At 47.9% G+C, this 22,145-nt stretch overlaps 1 protein-coding gene across 1 annotated transcript in view; it reads left to right on the forward strand.

The window, feature by feature from the left end:
* Window positions 1–11,119: 11,119 nt before the first annotated feature.
* Window positions 11,120–22,145, forward strand: part of tmem161b (transmembrane protein 161B) — a 57,353-nt gene continuing 46,327 nt past the window's right edge. The window contains 2 exon segments of the mRNA XM_052020265.1: window positions 11,120–11,308; window positions 21,520–21,623. Of these exon segments, the coding sequence (XP_051876225.1) occupies window positions 11,306–11,308; window positions 21,520–21,623 (107 nt within the window). The 5' untranslated portion in view covers window positions 11,120–11,305.

Here is a 22,145-nt window from a genome sequence, read left to right on the forward strand (position 1 = left end):
GTTTATAGTTAGTGCTTGATCTGAAAAGCTGAAACAAAACATGGGAAGAATAAGTATTTATTGATGTGTTACATTAATAATGATTGTAGGTCCTAATATTTAAATTTATGTACATTGCAGGCATTGATCAATCCAACAGTAAGGATTTTCTCCTGGTTTGGAACAAGCCTGCCTAACTATTCGCAAAAACATGTTTACACTGTGGACACTGGTATATACTGGGAGTTTAAGTTTCAGCCCATCTTAAATGAGACGACACCAGTGTAACTTGAATAATGCTGTCAGGTTGAAAGGTTTATGTATTGGAGAATACTTTCCTCTCTGATCAGTTACATTTTAAACAAGGGCACCTAAATGAGATGAATCACCTGTTATACTGGGTCTTGGGTCTACCTCCATCAGGCTGCAAAGGACCACCAGAGCGAACAAAGATGTTGAGATATTAGGGGAGATGAGTCTCTGAGGCCAGCAAGGAGAGTGAAATCCAAGGTTTGGTCAAGGGGTTAAAATGCTTGAAGAGAGTGATGATACTCAGGTCAGGAAGGGCCTGCATTCTTTGCATGTAGGATTTAAAGTATTCTTGCATGCACCATTTTTGTCTGCTATAAATGTTGGTGTAAACTGATCTCAGCTGTCAGATAAAGTTTTACGGATGGTGCTGAAGTGACAAAATCAGTGCAACTGAAGTTTCAACTCCAGATCTGGTGCCTTACAAGGATTAAAAGGAAATTAAAGTTATGGAGGTGTAGGGGACACAGTTTAGAAGAAGTCATTGATGAATGTAGATGCTTTGTGCTCACCATTGACAGCTCCATGCTGCAGTTCTCTCTGCTGCCTCACCTATTGTTTCTCTTCCTCCTTTTCCTATGTCTGGTCCCATTGCCTCTCCTGCTCCTGTTTCCAATGCATCTTAGGAACACAGAAATACAAATAGGTATTGGTATTGGTTTATTATTGTCACTTGTACCGAGGTACAGTGAAAAACTTGTCTTGCATACCATTCATACAGATCAATTCATTACACAGTGCACTGAGGTAGTACAAGGTAAAAACAATAACAGAATACAGAGTAAAGTGTCACAGCTACAGAGGAAGTGCAGTGCAGGTAGACAATAAGGTGCAAGGTCATAACAAGGTAGATTGTGAGGTCAAGAGTCCATCTCATCGTATAAGGGAACCGTTCAATAGTCTTATCTCAGAAGCGGTCCTTAAGCCTGGTGGTACGTGCCCTCAGGCTACTGTATCTTCTGCCTGATGGGAGAGGGGAGAAGAGAGAATGACCCGGGTGGGTGGGGTCTTTGAATACGTTGGCTGCTTCACCAAGGCAGCGAGAGGTATAGAGAGAGTCCATGGAGGGGAGGCTGGTTTCCGTGACGCGCTGGGCTGTGTCCACAACTCTCTGCAGTTTCTTGCGGTCCCGGGCAGAGCAGTTGGCATACCAAGCCACGATGCATCCAGATAGGATGCTTTCTATGGTCACTTAGTCCCTTGAAACAATTCCCCTAGTCATGGCTGATCTGCGACCTAAGCCTTTTCTCTACAGGTCTTAATATTCCCGGTTAACAGAAATGTATCAATCTCAGGTTTAACATTAACAGTTGACTCAGCATCAATTGCCACTTGGAGAAGAAACTTCCAAACTTCTCCACCCTTTCTGTGTTGAAATGTTTCCTAACAATTCCTAAAAGGCTTACTTCAAATTTTCCCTCTCAACTAAAACCAGCCCACTCCTATTTTCAATTACCAATGGAAATACATTAAATTGGCAGAATTTTTCTTGAAAATTTCAATGAAATCACTCTAAATTTTGGCAGGTAAACTGTAGCTTTTACATTCAGAACCTTTCCTCTTACTTGTAGATGTTGTTATTTCCTCGCCTAGTTCTGTTGGCTATCCTGCCATTGTTTTTATCCCCGCATCCAGTCCCTTTCCCGTTCCTTCCGTCTTTCCTGATAGTTCCATTGCTCCCGTTCCCATCAAAGGAAAATCCATTCTGCTTTGTTTATGCTATGCTTGTTTAATTACACGGCTTGTTTTTACGAACTACAGGGGTAGAATGAAAAAGAGGAAAGTATCTCTGTGAACCAGGAGTCAGCTTCCAACAAGGCTGTAAATATTGCTAGTTTCTTTTGTTGACTGCTACCCAGAGAATATCTGCTACTGCACAAGTGGCAAGATCGACAGTGTAAGAAACAGCAGGTTAATCTGAAATCCCTGGGCAGGCAGCAGGCTGAAAGATGCATGAACTTGGAGAGGAAGATGTGCAAGTGGTAAGCAAGGTTCTTACAAACATCTGATAAGATTTCTTTATTAGTCACATGTACATCGAGACACGCAGTGAAATGCATCTTTTGCGTAGAGTGTTCTGGGGGCAGCCCGCAAGTGTCACCACGCTCCCAGTGCCAACATTGCACGCCCACAACTTCCTAATCCGTACGTCTTTGGAATGTGGGAGGAAACTGGAGCACCCAGAGGAAACCCACACAGACACGGGGAGAACGTACAAACTCCTTACAGACAGCAGCCGGAATCGAACCTGGGTTGCTGGTGCTGTAATAGCGTTACGCTATCCGCTACACTACCGTGCCTTCCCAGTGTACATTACCGTACACTATCTTCTGGTCTTCCTGCAGCTCTATGTTCATAGTCTTACTGACTCCTGTGGAAACCAGCCAGATTTTACAGAGGACACCATCACATGCACATAGTTTCTCTGCAATAAGTAGCTTATTGTAAATAGGTCATGAAATATTGGCTCAACATTGATCTTGAGTTACTTTCAGTGTATATCACATTGTCCTATGCATGGAGGCCTGAACTGGAAGTAAATGTGATCACTTTTAGGGTAACATATTACTCACACACACATACAAATGCACATATTATTAAAGTACTTACTGAATCTGTGTCTACCCTAGCCCCTTACACATTAACAATGTGTAATGCCTCTTACTACACGTTATTGTGATTTTGTTGGGGATCTTTTGAAACCTGTGGGTCACTGTGGGCTTTCTTTCACATTGACACATTGTAGTAGAAACATCTTGCAAATCATTCTACTGAAAAGTATGCTTTCTCCTTCAACCAGAAAGTGAAGTAGTGGGATTTAGAATATTTTGTTTTCTAATTTCTACACATCTGTAAAGCCTGTGGTCACAAAATTTAACCCCACAATAGTTTTTAATTGAAGAGGGTAATGTGCTGTTATGGATAAGAATTTGTGGTACAGATCGTGCTGGTTGCCATATTGGGAACAGCATCAGCGTATGCCAATCCCTTGCATCCACTTCAGTTCTGTGGATTTTGTGGGAAAGTTGTGGGGTGGTCCATTCCTTCCACCGCTTATGCAGGACTCCTGTGTGCTCCCGATGCATGGGAAGGTTCTCAGTGCCACCTTGAATGGTCTTTCTCCACTTTGAGCAGTCATGGGTCAGGGATTCCAGGAGTCAGTGGGAACGTTGCATTTCTTCAAGGTGGCTTTGAGCTCATCCTTGACTCTTTTTCTCTGAGTTTAGTGTTGGGCATATGAGCAATGTGCCTACCAACATAGCTGACTGAGTATAACTACAGTCTCAATACTGGGGATGTTAGCCTGGGAAAGGACTACTGACGTTGGTTTGCTTGCCTTACAGTAAACTTGGAGGATTTTGCAGAGATAGTATTGGTAGTATTTTTCCAGTGCCTTGTGAAACTTGATGTGGGTACTCCGGGTCTCAAAAACATGTAGGAGGCAGGGATCACTGCTGTTCAGTAAAACATGTTTTGAACCAGGTGTGAGGTCTGGATATGCAAATCCTTTCCCACACTTGACCAGAGGCTGTGCTTGCTGGTGGTAAATTTCATCATTGATGCTGCCTTTGCCACAAGATGGCTCCCAAGAAATAGAAAGTGGTCCAATGTTTTCAGGGTCTCACCGTGAAACTTTATTGAGGGAGGTGGTGCCATCTGGATTTCTGCTCCGTGTTCTGGTTTCCTCCCACATCCCAAAACTATATTGTTAGTTAAATGGCTACAGTAAATTGCTTGTTAGTGTGGGTAAGTGGCAAAAGGAATTAAGGGATAGTTGATTCACATTTGAGAGAGTATAAGTACAGGGCTACAGGAGAAATAAGGAGGGGCATTTGGAATTGTGATATGGATCCAGTGGGCTGAATACTGCCTCCTTCTGTATTGTAATAAGTGAGTTAAAGTCAGTAACATTACACAATAATGGAAAGTAATAATTTATACTATTACTGCAGATGGGCGGTAACATACAAGTCCATACTATTAGTAAAAACTGGCTGAATGTAAACCTCTTTTTCATCAGATCTTTTTGGTCAGGGTCACTGACATTTTTACGCTGATTTCTGTTAAGGGGAAGCTGACCAGTCCCCTGAATAATCACAAGGGAAAAATACTTCTGAAATAGTCACCTATGCTTATTACCCTCCTCAAAGAAAAAACAATGATTTCTGAAGACATTCTTAGTTTATTCCTAACCTTCAATGACTTATCTTGTGAGCGAATATTACTCTAATAGCTACTGGAATGTAGATCATAATTAAACAGGTTATTGTGTGCAGGTTGGGGACCTAATCATCTAAAGAACACTGAAGCATTGGAGAGGGTTAGGAGAGTGAAAAGCAGTATGATTCTGGTACTTAAAGCTAAACATTATGAAGAGTCTTTAAGAATTAATCTTCTTTCTCCAACTTGAAAATGTTTAAAGGGGGACGTGATTACTCAAATTGCTGAACAGCTTTGATTATATGGGTTGTAAGTAGGTGATTTAACTTGGTTGTGAGCATAAAGGTGAAGAACCAATTCAGTGAAGAAAAATCCTGAAGCAAGAACAAGAAATTATAAGAAATGCGTTCCTACTGTGTGTTAAGAATTACCTAACAGCCCTTCAGAAGTATAATGCTACACGCATTAAATCCTACAACATAGATCAGATCAGAGATCTTATGAGTCACATGTACATCGAAACACACAGTGAAATGCGCCTTTTGCGTCAAGTGTTCTGGGGGGCAGCCCGCAAGTGTCGCCACGCTTCCGGCACCAACATAGCATGTCCACAACTTCCTAACCCGTATGTCTTTGGAATGTGGGAGGAAACCCGGAGCACCCGGAGGAAACCCACGCAGACAGGGGGAGAAATGTACAGACTCCTTACAAGAAATTGAACCCGGGTCGCTGGCACTGTAATAGTGTTATGCTAACTGCTACACTACCGTTAGGTATGTATCTAGTTAGGAATTCAGCAGCAGCAGCTACTCTTGCTCAATGGGTTTATCCATCCAAAATCTACGGTTTATGGACCAGAAAGAACTTAGTTCAATTTAAAATTTAATCCTGGAGTAAGTTTATTTTGACTAAGGCAGGTTGCTATAATTATTCCTCATTACCCTTGCACTAGGAAGAATAACTTGTGCAAGCTTTCCGGCTCTCAGTCATTATTCAATAACACTCATCTTCCTTACCGTCATTCTTCTGCATCCATCTGTCCAAGTCCCTTACCCAGGCACTGAAAGACAATGAAACAGATAAGAGTCTTAGGTCATAATCACTTAACATTGTAGTAAATTCGCTACAACTTCGTTTTTCCACAAACTATCAAAACCCCAAATAACTACTTGATAATTTGTGATAGTGACTCTAATTGTCCCCTCTTGTTATGTCTTCATCGTAGATCCCCAGTGTTATATATTTATGAAAACAATTTCAATTCCCCTTTTTCATGGGGACTGGGAGTTTTCCCACAAAGCCTTTCTTCAATGCAGATAACTATTTTCCATACTCAATCTGAATATTTGACTCAAGCTATAAGAACAAAGGGAGCAGGAGCAATTTTATACAGTGCCTTTAACTCATATTGCCATTCAGTTAGATCATGGCTACAGGTACGTTGACTCAACCTGCCACCTTACACCTCAAATACAGTAAAACTCTAACACTCCAGCATGTACGGAGTATTATAATAAATCTTCCAATGAGTCTGGTAAGCTTCAATGGAGTAACACACACAAAATGCTTGAGGACTCAGCAGGTCAGGCACGCATCTACGGAGGGAAATACACAGTCGACGTTTCAGGCCGAGACCCTTCATCAGGACTGGAAAGGAAGGGGGCAGAAGCCAGAATAAAAGGTGGGGGGGAAGGTGGAGGAGCACAGGCTGACAGGTGATAGGTGAATGCAGGTGAAGGGGGGAGGTAGATGGGTGGGGGAGGGGGGATGAAAGGGAGGGATGTGAGGGGAATGACAAAACAATTCTCAAATTGGGCAGGCACGATAGTGTAGCAGTTAGCGTAACGCTATTACAACACCAGCGACCCAGGTTCAATTCCGGCCGCTGTCCGTAAGGATTTTGTACGTTCTCCCCGTGTCTGCGTGGGTTTCCTCCGGATGCCACGGTTTCCTCCCACATTCCAAAGACGTACGGGTTAGGAAGCTGTGGGCATGCTATGTTGGCGCCGGGAGCGTGGCGACCTTGCGGGCTGCCCCCAGAACACCCTACGCAAAAGATGCATCTCACTGTGTGTTTCGATGTACATGTGACTAATACGGATATCTTATCTTAATGTTGACTGTTTACTTCCCTCCATAGATGCTGCCTGACCTGCTGAGGTTGCTCCAGCGTTTTGTGCGTGTTGCTCCAGATTCCAGCATCTGCAGAATCTCTTGTGTCTCAAGCTTCAATGGAGTGCAGCAAGTGGGGCCCAGTGAGTAGAAAGGCCACTATGTGTAATGGCTTAAAGCTGTGTGACATTCAATGCAGGGAATGTGGAAAGATAAAAGGAAAAGACCGGAACGCTGTTCTGGGAAGTGAGGGATGGGAGATGAATTTCATAGGGGAGAAAACAGCAAGGCATTTTCTAGAAAGAAGGTAGCAGAGAAAGGTTGATGAGAAAGGAGAAAGGTTTTGGGGTGGAACATTAAGAAGCCAGGAGCAGCACTTTTAAGGAGTGAGCTGAGAATTTGAAGACTGTACGTCAGAAAAGAATGCAACGGAGGAACCAGAAATACTGTAAAAACTCTAATAATCCATGACCCAACTATTGGAAATAAGAATAACATTCTATAGTCTGATAAATCCTTCAGTCTGGCACCACCAAAGTGCTGAGCATGCTGGATTATCAGGGTTTTACTGTAATGCTCTGACGGCTAGAAATTTTGCAGATGGCATAAGAAAGCACCCGTGTTAATAGTGGAAAATATGACTGGGGAAAAAGAGAAATCCAGCCTTAGCATGAGGAATGAAATGAGAAAACAGAGTCAATTTGAATTTAAAAGTGGAACAGCTTGAACTGTTATGAAGATAGAAGAGAGAACCACATCACCGTGGTCAAGAAAGATAAGAATGAATGAGTTTTTGGGGTGTGGTTGGTCTCTCGAAAAATGGACCAATGTTCATTGTTCATCCTAAAGTGCAGCTGAGAAGGCAATGGTGAGGTACCTGCCTGCCCACCTCATTCCTGGTATTCTCATTGCTGTTGGTAGTTGAGAAGTTCCGGGCATTAGACGTTATACAATAAAGGAATGGCTGGAACTTCCAAGTTTGACTTGGAATTGGAGTTCCAATTCACCTGCTGCCCTTTACCCTCATGCTGATCGAGGTTGTGGGTCTGGAGGGTGCAGTTGGACTACTTTAAGTGAACAAAAAAACTGCAGTTAATTTTTGTTAACTTCTGTAGCCATAGTGTGCCAGTGGTGGAGAGAAATGGGGAGTGTCAGTGCCTTGTAACAGTGGAAAAGCTTTGGGGAGTTGGGAAGAAGAATCACTCACCACAGGATATCCAATTTTTGTCCTTCTTTCATAGCCACACTACTTATGTGGCTGGTCCAGTTTTTCCTGGTCAAATATAATCCTAGGACATTGATGGTGGGAAATCAGTGACAGCGATGTTAATTAATACCAATAAAGGCATTAATACTCTCTCTTGCTGGAGGTAGTCAGTGACTGGCACTTATGTGGTGTAAATATTACTTGCTACTCATCAGACAGTCAATAAGCTTGAAAGAGTGCAGAGAAAATTTATAAGGATGTTGCCGGGACTTAAGGACCTGAGTTGAATAGGTAGGACTTTATTCCCTGGAGTGCAGGAGAAAGAGGGGAGATCTTATAGAGGTATACAAAATTATGAGGGGTATAGATAAGGTGAATACATGCAGGCTTTTTCCCCTCAGGTTGGGTGAGACTAGAACTAGGAGTCATAGGTTTAGGGTGAAAGGTGAAATATTTAAGGGGAATCTGAGGGGAAACTTCTTCACTCAGAGGGTGGTGTGAGTGTGGAGCGAGCTGCCAGCAGAAGTGGTCAATGCAGGTTCAATTGCAACATTTAAGAGAAGCTTGGCTATGTACATGGATGGGAGGGGTTTGGAGGGCTATGGTCCGGATGCAGGTATATGGGACTAGGCAGAAGATAGATTTCTTTATTAGTCACATGTACATCAAAACACATAGTGAAATGCATCTTTTGCGTAGAGTGTTCTGGGGCAGCCCGCAAGTGTCACCACGCTTCCGGCGCCAACATAGCATGCCCAAAACTTCCTAACCTGTACGTCTTTGGAATGTGGGAGGAAACCGGAGCACCCGGAGGAAACCCACACAGTCACAGGGAGAACGTAACTAGATGGGTTGAAGGGCCTGTTTCTGTGTTGTAGTGCTCTATGACTATTACTGAATATTGTCCTTACCCTGCTACATACAGGTATGGGCTGCTTCCTTTTCAGAAGAGATCCAAAATTGAATGGGACTTGTGGAATCATCTGTGAATATTCCTACTTCTGGCCTTAGGACAGAAGGAAGTTATCATGAAGTAACTGGAGATAGTTAGGCCTGGAATACTGCCCTGGAGAATTCCTGCAGTGATATCCAGTGCTAACAAAATTACAACCCAACATATCACAGTCATCTTCCTTAATGTGAAGTATGACTCCAACTCCTAAGGTGTTTTTATGCTTGATGGCCCATTGACTTCAGTGTTATCAGCGCTCTTTGCAATCACACAGTCCATTGCTGTTTTCATTCATGTGAATGCTTTTGCTTTAAAATTAAAACTGGGAAAATCTATCACATTCAAAATTATTTAAAATCTTTAATTCAAAATGTGAATTTCTCACACTGATTCATTCATTCATTCAAACGCAGAGAAATGTAGTTTTTGGAAAGTATGTGGGCCTTGGCTGAAATCATCCTAATTCTGTGAAACACCTTACACTATTAGCATTTAAAAAAGGTTCTGATATTGAGGCAAGTAATTTAAAAATAAAATGCAATTGTAAAGACAGTTGTAAAAACTATTTGTAAAAAAACTAAACGGAACAAATGGAATTGGAAAAGAGAGTGTCACAGATTCAGAAGGACGTGTTTTTACGCATTAGGTTTGTTGGTTGTGGCATGGCTTCGAAATTTTGGATAGGAGGGTAACTGGCCTCTTGAAGGCCACTTGTAGTTGATTCGACGCAGATCATGTTCCATCTGGTTAAATTTTGCATTAACACAGCTTTGACCTACCATTAACAGAATATAGTACGAAGAGTACTGATTTTAATAATCTTATAAAACTGCTTTTGGGTGAATTCATGAATTTTCAAACTTCTTTATCAATGCATATTAAAGACTTCTCCAGTAGATGACTGCAGTAATCAGGACCCCAGAACACTCTAACGCAAAAGATGTATTTCACTGTGTGTTTCCATGTACCTGTGGCTAATAAAGATCTTATCTTATCTTATAATCAAAGACACCCACCCACCCAGGACATTCACTCTCCTCCCCCTCTCCCATCAGGCAGAAGATACAAAAGCCTGAAAGCACGTACCACCAGGCTCAAGGACAGCTTCTAATCGCCTTGTTATAAGAATATTGAACGGTTCCCTAGTACGATAAGATGGACAGTTGACCTCACCATCTACTTCGTTATGACCTTGCACCTTATTGTCTGCCTGCATTGCACTTCCTCTGTAGCTGTGACACTTACTCTGCATTCTGTTATTGTTTTTACCTGTACTACCTCAATGCACTGTGTAATGAGTTGATCTGTATGAACAGTAAGCAAGACAAGTTTTTCCACTGCACCTCGGTACATGTGACAATAATAAATCAAATCCAATTAGAAAGATCGCTGTCCACAGTGACAACTGGATAGAACTATGTCATATCAAGTTATTGCAGACCTACATGAGCAGTGTTGGCATCGTGACATCACTGCCCCAAACCACCCATCCACCCACCCACCTATCCATCCACACACCCACCCACCTGTCCATCCACCCACCTATCCACACACCCACCCACACACACACCTATCCATCCACACACCCACCCATCCACCCACCCACCTATCCACACACCCATCCACCCACCTATCCACACACCCACCCACCTATCCATCCACACACCCACCCATCCACCCACCCACCCACCTATCCACACACCCACCAACCTATCCATCCACACACCGACCCATCCATCCACACACCCACCCATCCATCCACACACCCCCCATCCACCTGTCCATCCACCCACCTATCCACACACCCACCAACCTATCCATCCACACACCCACCCATCCATCCACACACCCACCCATCCACCTGTCCATCCACCCACCTATCCACACACCCACCAACCTGTCCATCCATCCCCTATCCACACACCCACCCACCTATCCACACACCCACCCACCCACCCACCAACCTATCCATCCACACACCCACCTGTCCATCCACCCATCATCTACACACCCACCCACCTATCCATCCATCCATCCACACATCCACCCATCCATCCATTGACCACTGACCTTCACAAGATGGCAGCGGCGCGGCCCCTTTAAGCAGGAGAGACTGGCGTTCGGGGGCCTTTCAAACTTTCCGTCGCGGCCGCCTACCACCGACCAATCAAATTGAAATAAAGCGACATCTCTGCCGGTCTCCGCGGTCGCCTCGGCGCCGCTCTTCACGGGATGAGCGGGCGCTGGGTCTCTGACAGCGATAATTAAATATATATTTTTGAAGAGGTTCAGGAGCCGCCGGGTTACAGAGCCGCCATGTGTCAAGCGGCTGGGACGTGTCTGGGTTCTGGGAGGCAGGAGCGGGGCCAGCGCGGCGCGGGTCCTCCGTGACCTTCGGCGGCAGTGGAGGGTGAGCCATGGCGCCAGGCCGTTGATTCAAACCGGCCGGGCGGCGGGCGGCGGGAGGGCAGCGCGGCGCGGCCGGGGACGTCGCCTCCCGCACCGGGGGCGCTGATGGTGGCAGCGCGGCCGGGCCGCGTCCTCGTCTCTTCGCCGAGCGGCCCGGGAGGGAGTGAGCCGACGCCATGGTGAGTGGGGCGGGTGTTGGGGAGGCCCCGGGGGGGGGGGGGGGGGTGACCGGACCGGACCGGGTCTGGAGCTGGGGCGGGGGCGGCAGACGGAGGGAGTGGGAGGGTCCCCCCTCCTCCTCCCTTCCCCCCCCTCCTCCTCCTCCTCCCTTCCCCCCCCTCCTCCTCCTCCTCCTTCCCCCCCCTCCTCCTCCTCCTCCCTTCCCCCCCCTCCTCCTCCTCCTCCCTTCCCCCCCCTCCTCCTCCTCCTCCTCCCTTCCCCCCCCTCCTCCTCCTCCTCCCTTCCCCCCCCTCCTCCTCCTCCTCCCTTCCCCCCCTCCTCCTCCTCCTCCCTTCCCCCCCTCCTCCTCCTCCTCCCTTCCCCCCCTCCTCCTCCTCCTCCCTTCCCCCCCTCCTCCTCCTCCTCCCTTCCCCCCCCTCCTCCTCCTCCTCCCTTCCCCCCCCTCCTCCTCCTCCCCCTTCCCCCCTCCTCCTCCTCCTCCCTTCCCCCCTCCTCCTCCTCCTCCCTTCCCCCCTCCTCCTCCTCCTCCCTTCCCCCCCCTCCTCCTCCTCCCTTCCCCCCCCTCCTCCCCCTCCTCCCTTCCCCCCCCTCCTCCCCCTCCTCCCTTCCCCCCCTCCTCCCCCTCCTCCCTTCCCCCCCCTCCTCCCCCTCCTCCCTTCCCCCCCCTCCTCCCCCTCCTCCCTTCCCCCCCCTCCTCCCCCTCCTCCCTTCCCCCCCCTCCTCCCCCTCCTCCCTTCCCCCCCTCCTCCCCCTCCTCCCTTCCCCCCCTCCTCCCCCTCCTCCCTTCCCCCCCTCCTCCCCCTCCTCCCTTCCCCCCCCCCCCTCCTCCCCCTCCTCCCTTCCCCCCCTCCTCCCCCTCCCTCCTTCCCCCCCTCCTCCCCCTCCTCCCTTCCCCCCTCCTCCCTTCCCCCCCTCCTCCCCCTCCTCCCTTCCCCCCTCCTCCCCCTCCTCCCTTCCCCCCCTCCTCCCCCTCCTCCCTTCCCCCCCTCCTCCCCCTCCTCCCTTCCCCCCCTCCTCCCCCTCCCCCCTTCCCCCCCTCCTCCCCCTCCCCCCTTCCCCCCCTCCTCCCCCTCCCCCCTTCCCCCCCTCCTCCCCCTCCCCCCTTCCCCCCCTCCTCCCCTCCCCCCTTCCCCCCCTCCTCCCCCTCCCCCCTTCCCCCCCTCCTCCCCCTCCCCCCTTCCCCCCCCCTCCCCCTCCCCCCTTCCCCCCTCCTCCCCCTCCCCCCTTCCCCCCCTCCTCCCCCTCCCCCCTTCCCCCCCTCCTCCCCCTCCCCCCTTCCCCCCCTCCTCCCCCTCCCCCTTCCCCCCCTCCTCCCCCTCCCCCCTTCCCCCCCTCCTCCCCCTCCCCCCTTCCCCCCCTCCTCCCCCTCCCCCCTTCCCCCCCTCCTCCCCCTCCCCCCTTCCCCCCCTCCTCCCCTGCCCCCCCTTCCCCCCTCACCTCCCCTCCCCCTTCCCCCCTCCTCCCCCTCCACCCTTCCCCCCCTCCTCCCCCTCCCCCCTTCCCCCCCTCCTCCCCCTCCCCCCTTCCCCCCCTCCTCCCCCTCCCCCCTTCCCCCCTCCTTCCCCCTCCCCCTTCCCCCCCTCCTCCCCCTCCCCCCCCTTCCCCCCCTCCTCCCCCTCCCCCTTCCCCCCCTCCTCCCCCTCCCCCCTTCCCCCCCTCCTCCCCCTCCCCCCTTCCCCCCCTCCTCCCCCTCCCCCCTTCCCCCCCGCCTCCCCCTCCCCCCTTCCCCCCCTCCTCCCCCTCCCCCCTTCCCCCCTCCTCCCCCTCCCCCCCTCCCCCCCTCCTCCCCTCCCCCCCTCCCCCCCTCCTCCCCTCCCCCCCCTCCTCCCCCTCCTCCCCTCCCCCCTCCTCCCCCTCCTCCCCTCCCCCCCTCCTCCCCCTCCTCCCTTCCCCCCCTCCTCCCCCTCCTCCCTTCCCCCCTCCTCCCCCTCCTCCCTTCCCCCCCCTCCTCCCCCTCCTCCCTTCCCCCCCTCCTCCCCCTCCTCCCTTCCCCCCCTCCTCCCCCTCCTCCCTTCCCCCCCTCCTCCCCCTCCTCCCTTCCCCCCTCCTCCCCCTCCTCCCTTCCCCCCCTCCTCCCCCTCCTCCCTTCCCCCCCTCTCCTCCCACTCCTCCTTCCCCCCCTCCTCCCCCTCCTCCCTTCCCCCCCTCCTCCCCCTCCTCCCTTCCCCCCCTCCTCCCCCTCCTCCCTTCCCCCCCTCCTCCCCCTCCTCCCTTCCCCCCTCCCTCCCCTCCTCCCTTCCCCCCCCCCCTCCTCCCCTCCTCCCTTCCCCCCCTCCTCCCCCTCCTCCCTTCCCCCCCTCCTCCCCCTCCTCCCTTCCCCCCCTCCTCCCCCTCCTCCTTCCCCCCCTCCTCCCCCTCCTCCTTCCCCCCCTCCTCCCCTCCTCCCTTCCCCCCCTCCGTCCCCCTCCTCCCTTCCCCCCCTCCGCCCCCTCCTCCCTTCCCCCCTCCTCCCCCTCCTCCCTTCCCCCCCTCCTCCCCCTCCTCCCTTCCCCACCCTCCTCCCCCTCCTCCCTTCCCCCCTCCTCCCCCTCCTCCCTTCCCCCCCTCCTCCCCTCCTCCCTTCCCCCCCTCCTCCCCTCCTCCCTTCCCCCCCTCCTCCCCCTCCTCCCTTCCCCCCCTCCTCCCCCTCCTCCCTTCCCCCCCCTCCTCCCCTCCTCCCTTCCCCCCCTCCTCCCCCTCCTCCCTTCCCCCCCTCCTCCCCCTCCTCCCTTCCCCCCCTCCTCCCCCTCCTCCCTTCCCCCCTCCTCCCCCTCCTCCCTTCCCCCCTCCTCCCCCTCCTCCCTTCCCCCCCTCCTTCCCCCTCTACCCTTCCCCCCCTCCTCCCCTCCTCCCTTCCCCCCCTCCTCCCCCTCCTCCCTTCCCCCCCTCCTCACCTTCCCCCCCTCCTTCCTCCCCCTCCTCCCTTCCCCCCCTCCTCCCCCTCCTCCCTTCCCCCCCTCCTCCCCCTCCTCCCTTCCCCCCCCTCCTCCTCCCCCTCCTCCCTTCCCCCCTCCTCCTCCCCCTCCTCCCTTCCCCCCCTCCTCCTCCCCTCCTCCCTTCCCCCCCTCCTCCTCCCCCTCCTCCCTTCCCCCCTCCTCCTCCCCCTCCTCCCTTCCCCCCCTCCTCCTCACCCCTCCTCCCTTCACCCCCCTCCTCCTCCCCCTCCTCCCTTCCCCCCCCTCCTCCCCCTCCTCCCTTCCCCCCCTCCTCCTCCCCCTCCTCCCTTCCCCCCCTCCTCCTCCTCCTCCTCCCTTCCCCCCGTAAACTGGTTTGATGTTGTCCGAGGCATGGTGGAAAACCTTGGAGCTACACGCAGACATACACAGTGCTGGAGGGGACTCGGAGGGTCGGGTAGCACTTGTGGAGGGACTTAAACAGTCGACGTTTCAGGCTGAGAGCCTTCATCAGGGCTGGAAAGGAAGGGGGCAGAAGCCGGGATTTGGAACATTTAAAGAGATCACCTCTCTATTTTTCAAAACTCCAGGGAGCAAAAGCCCAAACTATTGAAGGAAAAGACTATTGAATGGTTCTCTTATACGATGAGATGGACTCTTAACCTCACAATCTACCTTGTTTGACCTTGCACCTTATTGTCTACCTGCAATGCATTTCCCTGTAGCTGTGACACTTTACTCTGCATTCTGTTATTCTTTTTACCCTGTACTACCTCAATGCACTGTGTAATGAATTGATCTGTACGAACAGTATGCAAGACAAGTTTTTCCACTGTACCTCGATACCATGGCAATAATAAAGCAATAACAAAAACTGCTTAATTTCACCTCCTAACACATCCCCAAACCCAGGAATCAATCTGGTGATTCATCCTTTCCAGTCCTGATGAAAGGTCTCAATCCAAAACAAGGTAGTGGAAAAACTTGTCTTACGTACTGTTCATACAGATCAATTCATTACACAGTGCATTGATGTGGTACAAGGTAAAACAATAAGAGTGCAGAATAAAGTTACAGTTACAGAGAAAGTGCAGGCAGACAATAAGGTGCAAGGTCATAACAAGGTAGATTGTGAGGTCAAGAGTCCATCTTATCATATAGGGAACTGGTCAGTAGTCTTATAACAGGAGGATAGAAGTTGTCTTTGAGCCTGGTGGTACATGCTTTCGGGCTTTTGTATCTTCTGCCTGATGGGACGGGGGAGAAGAGAGAATGTCCAGGGTAGGTGGGGTCTTTCATTATCTGGCTGCTTTACTGAAGTAGCGAGAAATGTAGATAGGGTCCGTGGAGGGGAGTCTGGTTTCTGTGATGTGCTGAGCTGTGTCCACAACCTCTCTGCATTGACCTCCATTTGCTAGCTTCCCAATCACTTAACCTACCGAGATTCATTTGTAGCCTTCACAACTTTCTTTCCTACCTACATTTGTGTCGTCAGCATAGTAATCAAAGTCACTACGTGCCCTCTATCTGCCTCTTTCTAAGTTGCTCCATGAAATCTTATCCTTTGACCAGGCTTTGATTACACATTCCAACATCTTATCTGGTTCCATATCAATTTTGTTTGCCAACACTCCTGCAAATCCAGGAGGAGAGAAATGGTAGTGAAAGTGTGAGAATGAACATCCTCAATGTGAGAAATAAGTCATTCTTTTATATAAAATGGAAAACAGTCAGGTAATTACAAGGTGACTTAGCATAAGTGATGCAATGAATTGTCAAAGTCGAGTTCATTGTCATATGCACAAGTACATGGATGCACAAGTGCAATGAAATAGTCATAGAGTTATACTGCACGGAGCTGGGCTCTTTGGCCCAACGTGTCCATACTGACCTAGTTGCCTATCTGTGCCGGTCACACTTAGCTGCGTTTGGCCAATATCCCTCTGAGCCTTTCCTATCCATGTGTTTTAAACCTTGTAATTGTTCCTGCCTGTACCACCACCTCTGTCAGCTCATTTCATAAACCCACCACCCTCTGTATGGAAAGATCTGGCCCCTCAGGTCTCCTTTAAATCTTTCTCCTCTTACTTTAAATTTATGCTCTCTACTTTTAGACTGCACTTAATTTCGGATCGGTATTTTCTCTGCCGTCCAAAATGATAGCTGCAATATGTAATGCAGACCTGATCTCATCCAAAACTCTGCTGACCCCCAAATCATCACCTTGTCCATCTGTTTCCCCGTGCATCTGTAGAAGATGCCATTTATGAAGTAGTTTTCCTTGAGGGTCATTCAGTGTCCTGAAGCTTGTATGTCATAGGCGTTGCTGAGTTCTTAGAATCAAAATTCACCCTTTTGCTTCCTTCATCTGAATCAATGTTTTACTGATTTTTTTTTCCTTTATTCTCCAGGTTTAAAAATATACTTTACAAAGGGTTTTCTTTATTTCTTTGGATGCCCCTTAATGCTCAATCAGTAGAATACTTCTGAAATTTAATAAAAAGGGAACACTGGTAATGCTCAGCATAGGAGGCAGAACTTGTGGAGAGAGAGAGAGAGACTAGGTGAGCTTTCACCAACATTGGAAAGTGTTAGTGACATAGTTTTTATTAACAAATACAGAGGCAAGCGAGAGGGGAGAAAACGAGGAAGGGAAAATCCATTATAGTGTGGAGACGGGAATGCTTGTGTGATAAGAGGGAACAGTGCAAGGTAGAAGTGGATTAGTAAAGGGATAAGTAAAGAAACAAAAACGTGGACTCTAGAGGACAGTAAATGGAAACAGCTGGATTATTACCTGCTCTTTCTACCTGGAAAGCAAAAAAAAAAAAGGACATGTGGTTGTGATCATCAAATTGTTTGAATTGATGTTGTTTGGGGGACTGTGAAGACCCTAATCACAAACGAAGTGGTATTCCTCCAGATTGCATTGAACTTAATCGGAACAGAGCAGGAGGCCATATAGCACAGCGTGGGAAACAGGTCATTTGGTCCAACTTGTTAATGCTGACCAGTGGGCACCCTTTTGTATTAATCCCATCTCCCAGCACTTGCTTCATGGCCTCCTATGCTCAGGCAATTCAAGTGCTCATCTAGACGCTTCTTAAATGCTGTCGGTGACCCAGCTTGAGCCTCTCTCTCAGGCAGTGCGTTCCAGAGAGAGTCGGTGCAAATTGGGCAGAGAATTAAAATGGCAAGTGACCAGAAGATTGCACGTTGTTTTGTTGAACACCTTCCATCAATCACCTTATCTACGTTGTCTCCTTTGTGCAGAGAAGGTCACAGCAAAAAAACAGTTGAAAGTACTACCAGTTAATAGTGGGTTCACCTGGCAGGAGCGTTCAGGTCCTGGACATGGGAAAGGTGATGTGAAAGGATAGTTGCTGCAGCTCTTACTCTTGTACGCTGAGGTGGCAAAAAGAGGAGTGTTGGGGCAATTGAAAGTTTGGATATAGCAGAGTGCACGGTTTTGGATATCAAAAAATAACTTTCGACGCCAGAAATCGGCAAAATAGAAGATGCTGCAAACACTTATGGGGAGCATGGTAAAGCAGTGGCATAGCTGGTAGAGAGCCAGGGTTCAATCCTGACTTTGTCATCAATGTAGAAACATATAGGATAAGATTAGATAATGAAGACAAAAGGATTAGAACTATTTAACTCACAAGGTAAATACTGATGTCTCCTTGGTCTGGATGGCCAATTTTCACAACTCCTGTTATTCTCTCTTTTTTTCTAATAAAAAAAGTAAGAATTTTAGATATGTTTAAAACTTTTTAAATGTTGAAGACATAATCAGGGTAACTTTAAAATTGTCATCTATAAGTGTGAAGTGGTTCATTATATTAATATAGTATTAATGGTAGGACTCTTGGCAGTGTGGAGGATCAGAGGGATCTTGGGGTCTGAGTCCATAGGACGTTCAAAGCGGCTGCGCAGGTTGACTCTGTGGTTAAGAAGGCATATGGTGTATTGTCCTTCATCAATTGTGGAATTGAATTCAGGAGCCAGGAGGTACTGTTGCAGCCATATAGGACCCTAGTCAGACCCCACTTGGAGTACTGTGCTCAGTTCTGGTCGCCTCACTACAGGAAGGATGTGGAAGTCGTAGAGAGGGTGCAGAGGAGATTTACTAGGATGCTGCCTGGAATGCGGAGTATCCCTTATGAAAGCAGGTTGAGGGAACTCGGCCTTTTCTCATTGGAGCGCCACAAGAGGACATAGGTTTAAGGTGCTGGGGAGTAGATATAGAGGAGATGTCAGGGGTAAGTTTTTTACTTGGAGTAGTGAGTGTGTGGAATAGGCTGCCGGCAATGGTGGTGGAGGCTGATACAATAGGGTCTTTTAAGAGACTGTTGGATAGGTACATGGAGCTGAGAAAAATAGAGGGCTATGGGTAAGCCTAGTAATTTCGAGGGTAGGGACATGTTCGGCACGGCTTTACGGGCCGAAGGGCTTGAATTGTGCTGTAGGTTTTTCTATGTTTCTACTGTTGAGTTCTTGCGGTGTCTGTTCCATAAGATACTAGATATAATTCTTTGATTCCCTTGCAAGAGCAACTAATCCTGAGTTTTTGCTATCATTCATCAAGAATTTCAAGCCATGTGTTTGGCAGTGGAGTTTCTTTTTAAGGTTAGTCCAGATAGAATATGAAATTTGGAATATTTTAAAATCAATCTTGAAATGTTTGTCACAATAAAATACTATTCACATAATTTAGTTTTAGCACCAGAGGGTGTGCTAAAAGCAAGAATTATTCATAAATTTATGAAGATTGTATCAATTTAATGAAGAAGGCTACAAAATGTCACCTTGACCGTTCTCCTATTGTCTGGACCACATGTACTTAATTTTCTTGAACATATTATGAAGTGACAGCACTTTCTAAATCTGTTCCGAGTGTTTTCTTTCTTGACAGCTGCTGCAGTTTGTCATAGCCACAGGTTGCATCCCTCTCTTAACTGCTTGCTAATGAAAGTACTACTTTTACCTGTGGTTTCTGGGAGAGTGGTTTAATGGTTTCCACCGAGTACTCAACAATTAGACGGGAGGATTCTGTGGATGTTAGGGAGCAGCTTCATTGGATCCATCAGGGGTAGTTGGCAGGCAGGCCTTCTCCCAGCTTGTTTGCAGCAATGCCCAGAAATCTGTCTTCACTTTCAAGAGAATCCTGGATAATCTAGAGGGTTGGTCACTCCTGGGGTTGGGTTTTTGCAGTTGCAGTGACAGTGAAACTATCATTGTTCTCAGTAGTTGCGTGGTTACGTTGACACCAACTTCTGAAGCATGTATTTGGATAGAATCCAAATTGACAAAACTGAAAATAACTGTTAGTGTTTCCCTACTCCTGGTCAAGGTGATGTTTTGCAGCTGCCTTCAATAAATCGGTATGATCTTCATATATTTATGAAGAATTCTTGCTTTTTAATACCCTCTCACCAACTTATCGATGCACCATAGAAAGCATCCTATCTGGATGTATCACGGCTTGGTACAGCAACTGCTCCGCCCAGGACCGCAAGAAGCTGCAGAGAGTTGTGGACACAGCCCCGCGCAGCACGGACACCAGCCTCCCCTCCTTGGACTCTGTCTTTACCTCTCATTGTCTTGGCGAAGCGGCCAGCATAATCAAAGACCCCACCCACCCGGGACATTCACTCTTCTCTCCTCTTCCATCAGGCAGAAGATACAGGAGCCTGAGGGCATGTACCACCAGACTTAAGGACAGCTTCTACCCCACTGATAAGACTATTGAACGGTTCCCTTATACAATGAGATGGGCTCTGACCTCATGATCTAACTTGTTGTGACCTTGCACCTATTGCACTGCACTTTCTCTGTAGCTGTGACACTTTACTCTATTGTTATTGTTTTTACCTGTACTACATCAATGCACTCTGTACTAACCCAATGTAACTGCACTGTGTAATGAATTGACCTGTACGATCGGTTCGTAAGACAAGCTTTTCACTGTATCTCAGTACAAGTGACAATAATAAACAAATACCTGAGAATGTATGCTTTATTGTGTTAGGTGTGAGCTTTTAAGCCCATAATTAATGCTTGGCACACACCCGCTGGTCCTAAAACTAATTTTATTTATGTGAATAGTATTTTATTGTGATAAATATTTCAAAATGGATTTTAAAATATTCCAAATTTTATATTCTAGCTGGACTAATCTTTATTTACATTCTGTAAATACTTCTGTTAAAATGTGATTTCCTGGTTGGCTATTTTGAGAATTTCTCAAAGGGATCCCATGAGTTGACATCAGGTAGCAGCTGATGCTGCAAATTAGCAAGTCCACACTTTAGAGGTTGTTAGATGTTTGTTGGTAGCTTTTTTGAAGGTCAGTGGCAAGTGCCACTGCTTTGTAATTGAATCTAGAATCTAGCTTATGCTGAGCATTCTTTTTTTAGATTCAATGTGTATTTAGCCGGAAATATAAATAGCACCTTTGGTTGTTCAGGCTAAGTTGTATGACTTCACTGTGATTCCATGTACAAAAATATTACATTACGAAAGGAGAACTCTTCTACTGTTCTTGCTTCTCATGATAATCTTTTGTTTTAGAACATAGAACAATTACAGCACAATTCAGGCTCTTCAGCCCACAAAGCTGTGCCAAAATTTTTTGTCAAAGCTTATTTTTATATGTCCACTAAAATGTTTTAGTAACTCCTGTTTAGTTATTTTAATATGTGTGTGTGCGCTTTTCGGTGGATGGAATACAAGTTTGTATCTTCTGACATGTAATGGCGGGTGCATACTAAGAGGAGGGCTTATGATTACAAGGATGGGACATCCATGATTGTTACCAAGTTAAATACGTGGTACAAATTTGGTCCAGAAATTCTGACAACGTTTCTGCACAAATCCCTGCTCATTTGACTCTGCTTCGTAACGTGTGAATGTATCTCTACATTGGTATTAATGTCTCATTCACATATTAATGAGACCAGACATACTGAAATAAAACAAAATGCTGCAAATACTTAGGTCAGGCAGCATCTATTGAGAGAGAGAAAGACAGTGGATGACCTGAACTGATGTACTAAGATAGTTCTAAATTGTATAGTACCAAGAAGAATATTTGCCGTGGATTAACGCTACATTGGCACCCATTTTAATGCTCCAAACTAACTATTGGACCCAAAGCCGTTGTGTCACAACCTTTGATGCTGTACAAAAAGTAACCTGTTGCATCTTAAAACATGTCAATACATGGATAGATTAGAAATCCTTTAACTGCTGAAATACTGTTAATTTTTAAAGAAATACTATTTGTATAGTTTCAAACAGATGTGATTCACCTTGACTCTTTTCCCTTCCAGGGTGTGATAGGTGTGCAGTTGGTGGTTACTATGGTAATGGCCAGCATCATACAGAAGATTACACCCCACTATTCGTTTGCTCGTTGGTTGCTTTGCAATGGAAGGTATGGGGATTATTTTCAAATGGTGGGTGTGGGACATCTTTTGGGCATTTGCAGCTTGTGTATCTATTGGATTTTAAATAATTCCACCCCACACCATTCCAACTTTAATATTGTGCTTTACATAAGAAGTAGATGTAATAAGAAGCATGTTTGTGCATTTTAGTCAATGCTTTTCTTTTAGTTAAATTACTGCATGCTTTTTGTGGCCAAGAGGAAAATCTATTTTTTAGAAACATAGAAAACGTACAGCACAATTCAGGCCCTTCGGCATACAACGCTGTGCCAAACATGTCCCTACCTTAGAAATTACTAGGCTTACCCATAGCCCTCTTTTTCTCAGCTCCATGTACCTATCCAAAAGTCTCTTAAAAGACCCTATCATATCCGCTTCCACCACCGTTGCTGGTAGCCCATTCCACACACTCACCACTCTCTGAGTAAAAAAAACTTACCCCGACATCTCCTCTGTACCTACTCCCCAGCACCTTAAACCTATGTCCTCTTGTGGCCACCATTTCAGCC

Source organism: Pristis pectinata, chromosome 7 (assembly GCF_009764475.1).
Source record: "Pristis pectinata isolate sPriPec2 chromosome 7, sPriPec2.1.pri, whole genome shotgun sequence".
Lineage (NCBI taxonomy): Eukaryota > Metazoa > Chordata > Chondrichthyes > Rhinopristiformes > Pristidae > Pristis > Pristis pectinata.